Source organism: Tamandua tetradactyla, chromosome 12 (assembly GCF_023851605.1).
Source record: "Tamandua tetradactyla isolate mTamTet1 chromosome 12, mTamTet1.pri, whole genome shotgun sequence".
Classification (NCBI taxonomy): Eukaryota; Metazoa; Chordata; class Mammalia; order Pilosa; family Myrmecophagidae; genus Tamandua; species Tamandua tetradactyla.
In genome coordinates, this window is record NC_135338.1 from 33,551,281 (window position 1) to 33,566,532 (window position 15,252).

The window sequence follows — 15,252 nt, forward strand, 5'->3', positions numbered from 1 at the left end:
GCTTTTCCAAGGCCTGAGAGAAGGAACTGGGAGGAGACTCCTTTACAGCCGCTGCAGCCTCCTTACCAAACACTTGGAATTCTTAAAGGGCTGCCAAGCCCTGCTCTGCCTACCCTCTTGCCACCCTCAGGAGAGAGGCCTTGACCTTCAGCTTGCCCTGGTTCAGCCCTCCAAGGACAAGAAGTACAGGGTGGGCACAGGCACCCCTATGGGCAGGGTTGGAAGAACCCCTTCCTGATCAATGACACACCAGGGGATGGACTGAGTGTCAGCTCAGAAGGGAATGGACTAGAGCCCATGCTTCTCTGCTGTGGGCTGTGACAGAACACTCATTCAGCGGGTATTTATTGAGTTCTGACTCTACGCCAGGCACTGTTCTAGCAGCTCAGGATCTATCAATGAACAAACAAGTTAGTTGACCTTGAGGAGCTCACATTGTATCTGGGGGAAAACAGACAATAAACAGACAGTAAACACAACAAATGAGAAAGTTATATTCTATTTTAGAAAGCAATAAGTGAACCAGATGAGGGGATTGAGCTGTGGGCTTACAGTATTAACGAAGCTGGTCAGGGAGTGCCTCACTGAAGGGCCATTTCGTGAAAGCAACCCCTGCACACACATACACAACACACAAGCCAACACCTAAGTAACAATGACAGCTCCCACAATGTAAGTAGGACAGCTAAGTAACAATGACATGCTTTTGCAAGGCACATTACAGTTTACAGAGTACTATTTTACACACATCATCTTAGTTAATCCTTACAACATCAGGTGATTATTACCCTGCCTATTTTACAGGTGGGGACATTAAGTTTTAGAGAAGTTAAGGGACTTTCCAAGGTCACAAATCTAGTTAGTGGCAGAACTTAGAAGCAAAATCGGGTCTCCTGATTCTAAGTCTATGCCAAATAATTCTTCATTTGGGGGAGGGGGGAAGGGTTGTGCATGGACCTGAATTGAACCCAGGTCTCCTTCATGGTAGGTGAGCATTCCTCTACTGAACTACCCCAAATAATCTTTTTTAAGGTTCCAAGGATTGGGGAATTTCCAAAACCCCCAGGGAGCAGGCTTGGGACTCAGAATTGTAAAATCAAGTTCAAAAAACCACTAAAGCCATGAGAGAGAGAAAGGCACTTATCTCCTGGGTACCCCAGAGAGCTTGACTCAGCTAGGATTGTAAGGGTGAGTCAACCCAGCAAGGAGGCACCACTCAACAGCCGTAAGAAAGGGGGTGACAAAGCATGAAAGATGCAGGCTGCTTAATCCCTGCAGCCTCGCCAAAGAGGCTGGACTGTCAGGGACAGCTAAAGCCTGCCCTGATGAAAGGCATCATATGTCCTTGTCATGACCTTGGGACAAATGGCCAAGCTGGAGGCCAGAATCTGGAACCATTAGCTTTTAACCTTAGAGATGTTCCTCTCCACCCCTCCAATTTACAAAGTGAGGAAACCGAGTCTCCGAAAGGGTAAGGGACTTCTCCAAGGTCTCCTAACAGGAGTTGGTTTCTTGGCATGTCCTGGGTGAACCAGGAGTTGCCTTGGTCCTGAGGGGCTTGAATAAGGAGGAGCGAGGACAACTAGAGGGTCGTGTTAGCCCAAGGAGTGAGCAGAAGGCACACAGCAGCATGGAGAAGCCCAGAGTGAGGAAAGGAGTGGGTGGGTGGGAGGTAGCTGGAGCAGGGGCTGGCCTCAGAGGGCCCGGGCAAGTCTTTGGACTGGCCCAGAGTCAGGATCTCTCAGGTACCTAGGATTCCTCAGAATTACCTGTCAATCTGTAGCCAGCTGCCTCCCTTCATCCTGCCTCAGTTTCCCCATCTATAAACCCAGGCAGTGGAGTGCAGAAAAACCCATTTTGGCAAATAGGGGTAACCCTGACTGATCTGACACAGGCATGGGGAGCAGACAGGTAGAGAAAGAGTTATTGCACCTACTGTGTGCCAGACAGCCCACCTACCACTTTGCATACATGATTTCAATTAATTCTCCCAATCACCCTATGAAACAAGCATTCACTTTCCCATTTTAGAACATAAGACCAAGTTCCAGTGAGGTGAAGAGACTTGCATAACTAGTTCGTGAGGGCACCAGGATTTAATTCTGCTAATACCAAAAACCCAACATCACCCCCCTCCCCAACACACACACTAGAGCTGCCTCCTGGCATAACCCTCTCATCGTCGCTTCCTCCACTGGGCAGGGCGCCCAGCACTGCCCCGAGCCAGGAAGCAGTCTGCACTCTCCCCATACCAACACCGCAGGGCCTCCCTCCTGCCAGCCAAGCCTGAACCTAGGTTCATAATCTCGGGAATCTTGTCCACAGCAGCCCTGCAAGAAGTCTTGTCTCATATTCTCCCTGCTCCCCCATCCCCAGACTCCTGGTTGCTGGTGTTGGGAGATTTCCAAGTTACCAAACTGGATTCACCACGCAGGCCGTCGATTCCCTGCTGCCCTCTCCTCTGGTACCTAGCTTCTGATTTTGCATCACCATTCTGAGAACATTTATCACCATTCTGGGCTGCCTTCCCCATACAACTTTGCTCCCCGGGAAGGGATGCCTGGGTTCTTCCCAGTAGTAGCTCCTGCAGCAGCAATCAGCTAAGAGATTTGTAGAAACCACCCACCCAGAGGCAGAGGCCCCACAGCCTCGCAGGAGGAGGCGGGGAGGCAGCATTCCCATGGGAAGCCTGTGGGCTCACTCTCCGCAAGGGCAGGTTAAAGGTCTCACGTAAGGAAGGGCCAAGTGGGCCCAGGTGGAGACACAGGGCCTGCAGAACGCTTGGTGGGAACAAGGCTGGGGTCCTGCATCAGGCGCTGGGAAGGAGCTGCTCTGAGGTAGAGGGTTCAAATACAGGTTTCCCTGGCACTCATCGCTCAAGATGGGACCTTGGGCAAGAGCTACACCAGTGCCAAGAGCAAAGGTGCAGAGTGGCTGATGGCCCAGGCTCTCAAGTCTGGGCTGGGCTGTGGGAGTGGGGACAGGCTACCTCACCTCTCATCAATAGAACAGAACACTCGGGAACCTGCTGCCAAGAGCTGTGAGAAGTCAAGGAGAACAAATGGGTAGAGAGGGCTGTGCAAGTCTGAAACTTTTATGTACCCCAAAAAGCCATGGTCTTCTAATCCAGCTTGCAGGTACAGACCTGTTGTGGGCAGGGCCTTTTGGTTAGTTTGTTTCCATGGAGATGTGACCCAGCCCATTCAAGATGGCTCTTAATTCTCTTTACTGGAGTCCTTTGTGAGAGGATAAAGAGACAGTAAAAGCTGAGAGAGCTCAGAGACCTTCAGAGAGAGAAAGGAAACACCCAGAGATTTATTTTATTTTTATTTTTTTGCATGGGCAGGCACCGGGAATCGAACCCAGATCTCCAGCATGGCAGGTGAGACCTCTGCCTGCTGAGCCACTGTGGCCCGCCCCAGAGACATTTTTGGAGAGAGCTGGTACCAAGCCTGAGAGAGAGAGAGAGAGAGAGAGAGATGCCCTGGAGGCATTAAGAGTAGACTTGCAGGACAGAGACCTCAGAGAGGTGTCCCTGGAGGAGCAAGTAAGGTTCTACAGATGCTCAGAGAGAAAGCCCTGGAATCAGAAGCTGAAAGCAACACAACCTGGGAGTGAAGGACCAGCAGATGTCACCATGTGCCTTCCCATGTGACAGAGGAACCCCGGATGTCATCGGCCTTTCTTCAGTAAAGGTATCCTCTTGCTGATCCCTTAATTTGGGCATTCCCATGATCTTAGAACTGTACATTTGTAACATGATAAATCCTCTTTGTAAAAGCCAAATGGTATATTGCATTCTGGCAACCTTGGCAAACCAAAACTAGAGTCAAGCCCATTGATTCAGCTCATATTCACTCAAGACCTTGGGCTGAGTCGTGTTTGAGGGACAGAAGATGTATCAATGAAGAAAATGGACAAAAATCCTGGTCTTCCTGGATCTGACATTTTACTGGGCTAAGAAAAACAAAAAAAATCAAATAATCAGGTAAAATATAGAAGAAAGTGCTATGGAGAAAAATAGCTGGGTAGTGGACTAGGGCTGTTTGGAGGTGGCTACAGCTTTAAATCAGCTAAACTCGGAAGACTTTTCTGAGAAAGAGAGGCCTGAAGTAAGTCATATGAATATCTGGGGAGGCATATGCCAGTGAAGTCAGGGGTGGGGTGGGGGAAGCAATTGCAAATGCCCTGAGGTAGGAGCATCCCTGGCATGTTTGAGGAAAGCAGTTGCCCAGTGTGGCAGGAGTGGGGTGAATGGGGCAGCAAGTGATGACAGTTGACTTTCAAGATGTCAGAAAGAATTGGGGGACCAGATTATGTAAGACTTCCCTTGTGGCAAGCCCTTGATTATGGGGAGCCATTACATTTCAGAAAGAGGATCCCAGTTGGGAAGGGCTGCAGTGGGCAGGTGCAATTGGTACCTGTGACCTTAAGCTCCTGGTGTTACACCTTGGAACATGTTACATGACATGGCAAAAGGGAATCAGTGTGGATGGCGTTAAGGTTGCTAATGAGGTAGCTGCCCTTCAATAGGGAGATTATCCTGGATTATCACAGCAGGCCCAATGTAATCACAAGGGCCCTTAGAAGTGGAAGGGAAGCAGAATCGCCAGGGAGAGGGGCGCCACAGAAGAGCAAGGCAACAAAGAAATTCATGGAGTGAGGATTCCACCTGCCATTACTGGCTTGGAAGAGGGAGGAGGGGGCCACAAGCCAAGGGACAGCACGTGGGTGATGGACAGCATGTGGGTGATAGCCAGCAAAGGGAACCTCAGTCCCACCGCTGCAAGGAACAGAATCCAGCCAACGACCTGAGAATGAATAAGAAGAGAGTCTTCTCTGGAACCTCCAAAGAGGAACACAGCCTCTGACATCCTGATTTTAGTCCAGTGAGGGCCATGTCAGATTTCAGACCTACAGAAATGTAAGATAATACATGTGTGTTATTTTGAGCTGCCAAGTTTGTGATAATTTGCTATGGCAGGATTAGAAAATGAATACAGTGGGTAAAAAGGTGTGGGGGGGTGCAGTGTGCAGAGAGGAGGATCCAGAAGAAGAGGCAGAGACCAGGCTGGTGAAAGGAAAGCAGATCCATTACCTCAGCTGGTGGGGGGAAGTAGAGGGAAGTTTCCCCCCACTTGAGCTGCCCTTGGGTTGGGGGGAGTGGTGTTGATAAGGCATGCTAGTACACATGCAACCCCTCCCCACAGCTGAGGCTTAAGGGAGAGGTCTGCTGCGAGCTTCCTAGATACCTCCCTGCCTAGCACTGTCCTCCAGGCCCCTCGATACCCAAGTATTGACCAAACCTGCTTAGGATGTTCCCAGAGCTCAGCCTTCAGGATCTTAGGTCTGGTTAAGGAGCAAATCCAATATAGGTGCCAAGATACCTCCCTGACTACTTTTCCCTAGGGCTGATGAGAATTCTCCTGGTGGATTTCCCTAAGCCTGTCAAAGTCACTGCTGGTGCGGGATCTGCTATTCACATCTCTCCTAAGGCCAGATCCCGGGCTCCAACTTCTCCCCAGAGCTGATCTGCACATACATTTACCCATACACAAGCACTCTGATTTTCTCTGCCCATGTCCTCGTGGCAAAGAGAAACAGCTCATAATGGATAATATTTATTGAGCACTTACTAATGTCAGGCTCCATACGAAGTATTCTACTCAGGTGATCTCATTTACAATCCTATCAGGTGGAGACTGTTGGCTCAGAGAGGTTAGACTGCGTGTCTGAAGTCACACAGCTGGTAAGAGGGAAATCCAGAATTGGAAATCAGGATTGTCTGAATCCAAAGCCCAGACTCACTATTCAGGGTGTGGTCTGTGGACCAACAGCATCAGCATCACCCGGGAGCATGTTAAAGATGCAGAATCTCAGCCTGACCCCAGAACTACCTAATATGCATGTTCACAAGATCCCAGGTGATTCACATGCCCACTGACATTTGCAACATGCTGGTTTATTCCACTGTTTCCAAAGCCTCTAGTCTTAGGTTCTTGAAACCCTCCCACTCACCCTATCTCTCAAGGCCTTTCCCCAGCTGCTTGGCACTTGCTCCCCAGGTGGGACAGGCCCTCTGCCCAGCTTTGGGAAAGAAGCCTGGGCCTGAGGCTCAGGGGCAGTCTCCAGGCTGTAGCTGGAAAAGATCAAACCACATCTTGCTGTCTGGAGGGCGTCCTGTTTGGTGCCCAGGGCTCTCCTGGCCTCTTTCTCTTACCTTCCTCCTTGCACCCACATCTCTTAGTGTGTCTAGTGCGCTACTAGAAGGGGGCGTCTGGCCATCACCAATCCCTGCAGTGCCTCCCCTCCCCAGACATTTTGCACCCCCCATTCCCACTCTGAGATTGCCCTCTGTGTCATGTCACTCCCTCTATCTGGACGCAAAGGGCCTTTCCAAGCTGCTATCAGGAGAGAGGCCAGAAGCTGCTTGGGAAACCTGGCCAAGCCTACAGGAAATGTCTGACACCACCAGGCAAGTGGGATTTGGCCTCTCAAAGCAAAACACAGCTGGGCCGACAGCAGGACTGCTTGACTTTCCCAGATTTCATGGCATTGAGGCCCCAGGACAGAGAGGGACTGAGCTGGCCTGAAGGCTGCAGATCATTAAGAATATCACAGTAGCCCCTGGCCAGGGAGCCTGAGAAACTCAAAGATGATGGCCCTGCTGTGGGCCCAAGACATTGCCCAGGACCTGCGCCCTCCACTAACTCTTGCACTGCATGAAACCTTCACATCTCTCTCTTCCATCCTTCCCTCACAGCTTCCTCTTCTGAGCATCTAGTCTTGTTTATTATTCATTTAACATATGTTGATTGAGCACCTACTATGGGCTGGGCTTTGTGTTAGGTACCAGGGATAGATTAATTTACAGGAAGGACACAGTTCTAGGGATGCATGGAACACCATGGGACTTGGCAGGGAGGCCTCACCTCCTGGGACAGCGTGGGGACACAATGCCAAGGGGTCCCTTTTTCTAGACTAACTCTTCAGTTTGGACTAAGAGTCACACAGCAAATACACACTGAGCACTTTCTATAAGGGCGGTACTGTGGGAGGAGTTGCAGGGAAATTCAGAATACAAGAGAGTGTCCCTGTCTGCAAAGGTGCAGGCCACACAGAGTGTGATTGCAGATGTAGGACACAGGCCCACACGGCTGAGCGCTAAGTGTGCGCTGTAGGCAGTAAGGGCCGCAGGGGTCAGATAACTGGGGCAAAGCAATCGGGGAAGGCTTTTGGGAGGTGGGATTGGGCCTTGAAGAATGGGGAGGAATTAGATGGGCTGAGAAGATGGGGTAGGGGGTTTCAAATATCTCAGATTCAAGGGTGGAAAGGGTAGAGCGAATTATCCAGCAACCAGCCCCAACACACATAAACACACACACACAAGATCAATCCTTTAAAAATGAATGGATCTCATAAGCCAAAAGAGAGCTTGCAGCGGGAAAGCCCTGCTGGAAGGACCCTACACCCACCCTGCTCCTGGCTGGACCTTGAGCTGGTCCCCTGATGCTCCTCTAGGTGCCTTCTCCCCAGGTAGAGCTACTCAGACCTGCAGCCCGGCCCACTCAGAGAAAGACTGAGGTCCTGTCCATATGCTCACAGCCAGTTCTGACCTCTGCCCTAACCCCTGTGTTGTCCACTGAGCTCCTGATCCCTTGGCTCTGCCCCTGGTTTCTACCTCAGCATGCTGGGCCTTGGTCACAGGGTTTGGGTCTTCTGGTTTTGACCAGAAGAGCTCCCTAGACTTCTACTTGAGTCTATTCTTCAGCTCTTCTGACTCCCAGCTGCCCTCAGAAAGGGCCCAAACTGACCCAGACCCTGTTCAGCCTGGTCCCACCCCCTTTCGGAGGAGTAGACAACCTCAGTCTCCTTCTCTTTATCTACCCCCAATGCAGCCAGACTTTCCTTAGCTTTTCTTCTGGGGATCTGACCTCCAGATCTTCCCTCCTCTCCCTGGTTCTCCAGACCTCCAAGAAGGCAAATCCTTTTCCCCTTAGTTCAGCAAGTCAAGATTGCAAGATTCCATAAAGAACTTAAGTAGGAAACGAATGGAAAAACCAAATTGAAAAACCAAAAGGAGAAAAAAAAAAAAAAAACCAAAAGGAAAACACAGCCCCCCTAGAAATGGACCCATTTACAAAGTTCAGATTTCCTGTTCTGAGCTAGCAAAAGTCTAGCCAGATTGGCTGTAAGCAGGCCAGGGCAGGCTGCCCATGAATACTCCCCTCACCCACTTTTTCTTCTACGCCTTCCCCCACACCTGCCTTTTCCTCCCCTCCAAGGAGAGAGGTTGCAGCTGGGTGGTGAGTGAACTGAAGGGGCTTTGTCTGGCAGAGGAAGGCTTCCTACATCACAGGGAACCACAGGCTAATAATAATGATGATAAGTGACTTTTATAAAGAGCTTACTATGCACCAGGCACTGTTCTAAGCACTTTCCTTTTATTGTCTAATCTAAACCCACGAGGTAGGTGTTATTACCGTCCCACCTTATTGATGAGGGATTAGAGGCATAGAGAGGTAAGTAATTTGCCCGAAGTCACCCACTTAGGTAGTGGCAAAGCCAGGGCTTGAAACAAGAGGCACCGGTCCAGAGACACACCCTCCTCAGCCTTTTTCCATGCATTCAGGGGTCAAGACTTCACCTTCCAATCAGCCTGGCCAAGCCTGTGTCAACCTCAATACCTGCTCTCCTGTTCACTCCTCTGGCAGGGGCAGGGACAGGAGAGGAGGGCAGAGGAGAGGGAAGGAAGGGGAGCTCCAGCCAGCTCCAGTAAGATCCTCCCCAAACACCAGAGGGATTCATGGCCCTAAGGAAGAAGCCCCTGCAGAGAGGGAGGGACAACACTCCCAGGACCTGCAGATTCTACCGAGGAGGGGTCTTACCTGGGCAGTGGCAGCTGTGTGGCCTGTGGCAGCTGCGGGGCCAGTGGCCGTGTTCCAGCCACGCCGCTTTCTCTGGGTGCACTGCTCCTGCGCAGGTGGGCTGAACCTTGGGCCGAGCGTCGGGGCACCAGCCTGGAGTTCTGGGGATCAAATTCCTCCTCGGGGATGATCTCCTCGCAGCGGGCTCCGCGGAAGCCGGAGCGGCAGACGCAGAGCTGGGGCCGGCTGCAGGAGCCCCTGTTCTGGCACGGGGGCTGGCACACGGCTGTGGAGACAGGGAGGGGCTTGAGGGTGTGGGCTGACCTGATACCCCCCTCTCAGGGTCCATGGAGAGGGCTGAGTGCGGCTTGGCCTCCCCACTCAAGCAGGAAGCCAAACTCCTGGCCTCAGAAGGCTCCCATGGCCCGTTTCTCTCTCTCCTCCACCCTAGACCACCAGGATGAGGGTTGCCTTTGATCATTGGATAGCCAAAGACCAAATGACCAGAGTCGTGAAGTGGGCTCCCACCCGCACTCCGGCAAAACCCCCTGAGGGCGAAGTTCCCTGCCTGATGATGTATCATATACTTAGATGTTCTGTGGTTTGATATCTGACTCTCCTCCCAGACTGGGAGCTCCACGAGGGCAGATGCTTTGTTTTGTTCCCTTCTATAGCCACAGAACTTAGAACAGAGACTGTCACTATTTTTTTTTCACACAGTGTATTTTGAATCAATAATGAATGAGGGAGTGAAGGAAGGAATGAAGCAGTCTATTTTATGGGAAAGGCTCAGCACTGGCCTGACAGCCAGGGGGTTTGAGATATTGTTCTTTTTGCTGTCACTCATAATCTGTGTGATCTCGACCAACCCATTTGGCCTCCCTAGTGAATCATGTGAGGAGTGGCTGAGGGTACTGGGGGAGCTCAAGGGGTCTCTGGAAGGCATCTTCAGCATGAGAGTCTCTCCTCTCCTGTCCTGAGTCAGAGAAAGCATCTGCTCTCAGCCTCCCACCCCCTGAGCAAGTGGTGGAACCCCTGATCAGGGCCCTCCCCCACCCTGGGTTCGGCCTGCAACTTGGCCCCTTCCCCCAAGCCAGCTCTGTGCAGCAGATGCCAGCCTCAAGGTCGTGACTTCTCCCTTCACTGCCCTTCATCATCTTGCAAAGTCTGGGGTTACATCCAATCATTAATAGCCAAGCTAAAGTCACATGCAGAGACCTATACTGGGGTGCGGGATCCTTCCCCATCCTTCTCTGTGACCAGGAGAGACTGGTTTGACTCATACCGGACCATCTGAACCCAAATGTCTCATCCGTCTATCACGCATTGATTCAACAAATATTTGTTGAGCTACTGCCGTATGCTGGGCATTGGGGGCGAAGCCCTTGCCCACATGAAGCTTAAAATTGAGTCAGGGAGACTGACAAGAAACAAGCAAACAATAGCATAATGTAGTTCCAGGCAGTATCAAGGGTTGTGAAGACAATTGAACTAGAGGACGCAGTGCATCGTGTCAAGAGGGAGGTCAGGGCATCCTCTCAGAAGGGTGAGATGTGCGTGCAAAGGAAGTAGAGGGCCAACAAAGAGGCAAAGTCTTCCAGGTATAGGGAAAGGCAAGTGCAAAGCTCTGGACCCCACTTTGCATGTTCAAGGAAGCCCAAGAAACCCAGGAAGTTTGGGGGCTGGGGAGGGACAGGGAGTGTAGTTCGTGCATAGCAAGAGAAGTCAAAAGCAGGATACACAGACCTTCATAGCCTCAGTGATGAGTCAGGAGTCTATTCTAAGTGCAATGATGAACTAACAACCAGGGGCCTGGGATTTGTGAGCTGAGTTTTCCTTTCTGAGAACAAGTTTAGAATCCAAACCTAGGGACCAGCCTGGAAAAGTATCCCTAAAATCCCACCTGGTCCATGTCCTTCCCTCTCAGAAGCCTTCAGTGGCTCCCAGTGCTTCAGAATTCAAGTCCGTGGATCAGCAATGCAGATCCTCCCCAGTCTGATCCCTCTCTAACAATTCCTCCAAGAATTCTGGTCCACCCACTGGCCTCCTGTTGATGGCTACCAAGGAGCCTCTGTTTTCTTTTCTCTCTGCCTCTGCTTGTACTGTGCCCCTCCCTAGAACTCTGTCTGCACTCCTCTCCACTTATTTAAGTCCTTCTGTTCCCTAGAGGCTCACCTCCCCCTCCCTCCTGACCCACCTCTCAGTGACTTCTCCCTCCTGTGAATGACTGGAAATAGTGGTTACCGTAGATACCACCTACCGGGCCTGCCCTGGGTGCCCCCTTCAATGCGATGGGCTTTTAATGTACATCTCAACTCTCCAACTATTATGATCAGCCCCACCAAGTGTAGTAATTGTCCCTTACACTTCCTGCTGTGATGCCTAATCATAATATAAGAATAATTATCATTATGGCAGCTGCTATTTATTGAGTACTTACAACTTGCCAGGCACTGTGCTTTGCATACACTATCTCATTCAATCCTCATAACAGTTCTAGGCAGCAGGTGTGATGATCACTCCCACTTTATGAATAATGTCTCTGAAGCTCAGAGAGGTTAACAGACTTGCTTGAGGCCATCCAGCTAGTCAATAGTGGGGCAAGGATTCAAACATAGGTCCAGTAGACTAAAAAGCCCAGCTTTCTCTACCCTGCCAACTCTCCAGGGTCTGGGCACAGGCCAGGACGATATGTCCCCTCCTTACTGTCTCTGAGCCTTGGCCTGGAGTCGATGATGAAACAAAAGGGACTTGCAGCTTCAAGTCAGCCACCAAACAGCCCTTGATATCCCTGACCCGGGGAAGCTGCACACCCAGGTTGGCCCTACGGTAAAGACCTCAGGACCCCATCCTTCTTCAAAGTCCTCATAGTGATTTGTTGATGATCATGGAGGATATTTACCAGCTCATATATTTATTCAATTAACTAATTGTGAGGTTCGCAAAAAAGAGGGTCCCTCTTTTAAGGGGCAACTATCTGACACAGAAACACGCACACATAAGGGCTATAGTAAGCACTGAGTTGGCAGAAGCCCCTAACGCGGCAGAAGCAGGGAGTAGGGAGAATCATGGAAGGCTTCCAGGAGGAGGTGATGCTGAGTAGATTGGGGATTGTGCCCACCACAGGCACCCAAGGCCAGCCTGCCTTAACAGGGGTGGGGAGTAAGGAGAGTAGGGAAATGATGAGCCTTCCTCCAGGATCCCAGCCACTAGCTGGATCCCAACAACAGTATTTTCCTCAGTGCCTCCGGATCCCTGCCTGACTGGCACTCCATGTACCCAAGCCAACTTAGGCCCCACCAGACCACCCATAGGACTCTGTCACTACAGGAAATGTGGCCGCACAGCCAAATCATGGTCAGAGAACACAGTGGGAAGCAGATGTCTCCAGGATAGGTCTTGGCCAGAGTTTGGTGGGGTTTTTTTTGAGGCAGAAGTGGGAGTAGAAAGGGAAGGCCTGAGTGGTTTCCAAGTAGCTTGTGAATGCTGCATCACTACTGGGTTCTCAAACCCAAGCCTGGTGTGAGTGAGAGGACAGATCCTACAGCAATCTCGCTTCCACAGGTGAGAGGGTGGTCCTTGCCCAGAAGATGGCCTTTGGAAAACAGTTTAGCATCAATTCCTCCACGCTAAGCCTCAAGGATGGCCCATCCTTGACTTCAACACTAAAATCTTTTCCTCTCTGGAAACCCAAGATTCCAAATCCAGCTCCCACATGCCGAGCCCCCTTGTCTCATCCTGAGTTACCTTGACTCCGGTTGTGTCTTGTTTGCTAATACGTTCCACAAACATTTCTTGAGCACCTTCTCTTGGTGCTTGGACTGGATGTTGGAGTACAAAAGCAAGCACCAGGTCCTGCACGGAGGAAGCTCTGCCCAGCGCCATGTTCTCACAGCCATGGAAGCCCCTTGGCGAGCAGGGGACTGGATCCTCAATGAGGGCCCCGGTTGGCACACTTTGGTCGGTATGATTAATGATTCTTGGAGAATGGGCAGTTGTGGGAAAACTATTAAAATAGTTTTAAAACATTAAAATAGCATTTTAAATATGTCTATAATATCAGGGTAAATAAAAGCTCTAAATTTCATCTACTTCCAAACCAACTAGATTTGTTGGTCGGGAAAAAAAAAATCCTCGGGATGATAACCTTTCAGGATCTATCACTAAGAAATCTTTGCACAGAGGGCTGATCTGTTGAGGCAGATCCTCCGGCAAGTTTCATGTTTTCAAAGATTTAGAACCAGCCTTCACCAGCTCGCTGTTTGAATGCCTTTTTTCACTTGCATCCTCCCTGGTGTCATTTGCACAAGTCTTGGCAAGCTGCTGGTGACTACCTGATTTCCTTGCAAAAATGTTTGTTTATATCATTTTGTTCTGGGTCTAGCCTCTGGCCATATACATTATGTGAACAGAGTAAATACTTCCCAAAATAGATCCTCAAATGGTCCGCGATGGTGGTTCCAAGTGCCTGTCTGTGAAAGGCGACGTTTTTACGATGCTTTAAACTAGTCTGCCATAAAATGAGGAAAAGAAATACACTTTCCTGAAATTTTTTTGTGAATTTATTTTTCTTCCCCATTCAAAGGATGGTTTTATTCTAAGATTACGTCTTTCCCGTGTTTTGGGTGTTAAAATGTCCTTTTTGAATTAAAACCGATGGCAAATGATAGCTGTATTTTTGTCGTCATTTTTTTCCCCCTAACATCCTCAGTTGGCATACTGAAAAACTCTATACTGATACCTAAGGAGATTTTTAGATATTTTATTGATGCAGGAAGTCCAAAAGTTTGGGATCCTGTTGGAAGGTGTAGAGGAGACAAAAGAAACATTCCCATGTCCAGTGAACCAGATTTCAAAACTGAAGTATCAAAAAGAAGTCAGCTGTCTCGGAATTGCGGGTGGCAGGGCCTCATTGCATAGAGCAAAGAAGGAAATGCTGAGGGCCTGGGAGAGGCAGGTCCATGCAGTGCTGTGGGTGTTTTAGGAGAGAAAACCCCTACTATGGCAGCCAGCAGGTCTTCCTGTTTTGCAAAACCTTGCCCCCATCGTCCCATTTTTCCTCAAGAGCAGAGATCACACCTTGTACTGGAGAAATCAGCCCGCTGTGGGGTATGTGGATTGAATGGATCTTGGCTGATTGATTTACTGGTGGAGGGTTTTCAAGCACGGTGCTGCAATGTCCGTGTTCAGCCATCAGCGGTTACACTTCCCTGGAGAATAGACCCCAGCCCTCCCTGGGGAGGACGGACCCTTGGACAATTGAAAGGCTATGTTATCTGGTGGCCTCCCTGTGTCAGATTAAGCCCATGTTTTGGACTCTTTCTGAACCCTTTATTTTCGGCCACTTCCAGGGCCCTCTCTCCTTCATTGAGAATTGGACATGTGGAATGTTTCAGCTTTGGGAGGTCAGCACTGTGGAGTTAGTAAGATGGCAAAAGCGGGGGGCGGGGGGAATTAAAAAGAAAACTCCTGAAATTGCTTCGAAAGAAAAAAAAAAGCAAATGTAAGCCCTCGTTCCCCCCCGCCCCCCACCTTCCTGTCTTTTCCCCTTTGCCTTTACTTTGCTCCAAAGCAGTCACTCGGAAGTTTGCTCAGATATCCTACACAAAACCCCTACTTTTTTGGGAGGAGAACAGACTCGGAATGGGCAGGCCTGGGGGTGGATTCTGGAAACAGCTCCCAGATGGGGGCTGCTCCCACCACCAACTCAGAGTCTCTGGGGGTCAGCTACTTGGTAGCTGAAAGAATATGGGGTCGGGGCTCAGAAAGATTTAGTTCGATCCCCGCTCAGCTGCATCCCAGCTGTGTGACCCTGGGCATGCCTCATCTTACTGAGATAGTGCCTCAGTTGACCCATCCATAAAATGGACCCGATAATTCCTGCTTGGAGAGTTGTTGTCTCAGTGGAGCTCATGATTGCAAAAATACCTTGTACTCTCTAAAGCTACAACACAGTAGCCAGGAGCCGCATGTGGCTATTTACATCTCAATTTCTTCAAATTAAGTAAAATGAAAATTCAGCACCTTAGTTGCATTAGCCATATGTCAAGTGTTCAATAGTCACATGTGGCTGGTGGCTGCTTTATTGGGCAGGGCAGATATAGAACATGGCTGCCACTGCAGAAAATTCTGCTGGCCAGTGCCGCAGAGCTCTGTAAAAACACCATGCCCTCAACAGCATAGGTAAGATGGCTCTTGAACTTCTTGGCCTTGACCATTTTCCCAGGAAAGGGAGTGTTGTTGCAGGCCATGGTTAGAGATTAAATATAGCCCGACCCCCTCCTCAGGCAGGGCATTTCATATCAGCTCTCTCATCTGGGCCCCAGAGATACTTTCTCCCTCCATATACGACCCATTAGATGAGGTCCCAAATTCAGGGTGGGCC

General features: G+C 50.1%; 1 protein-coding gene across 1 annotated transcript in view; it reads right to left on the reverse strand.

The window, feature by feature from the left end:
• LTBP2 (latent transforming growth factor beta binding protein 2) overlaps nucleotides 1-15,252 on the reverse strand; it is a 108,202-nt gene that overhangs the window by 76,007 nt on the left and 16,943 nt on the right. Inside the window, exon 3 of the mRNA XM_077123047.1 lies at nucleotides 8,889-9,153. Within this exon, the coding sequence (XP_076979162.1) occupies nucleotides 8,889-9,153 (265 nt within the window). The remainder of the gene's footprint in view (nucleotides 1-8,888; nucleotides 9,154-15,252) is intronic.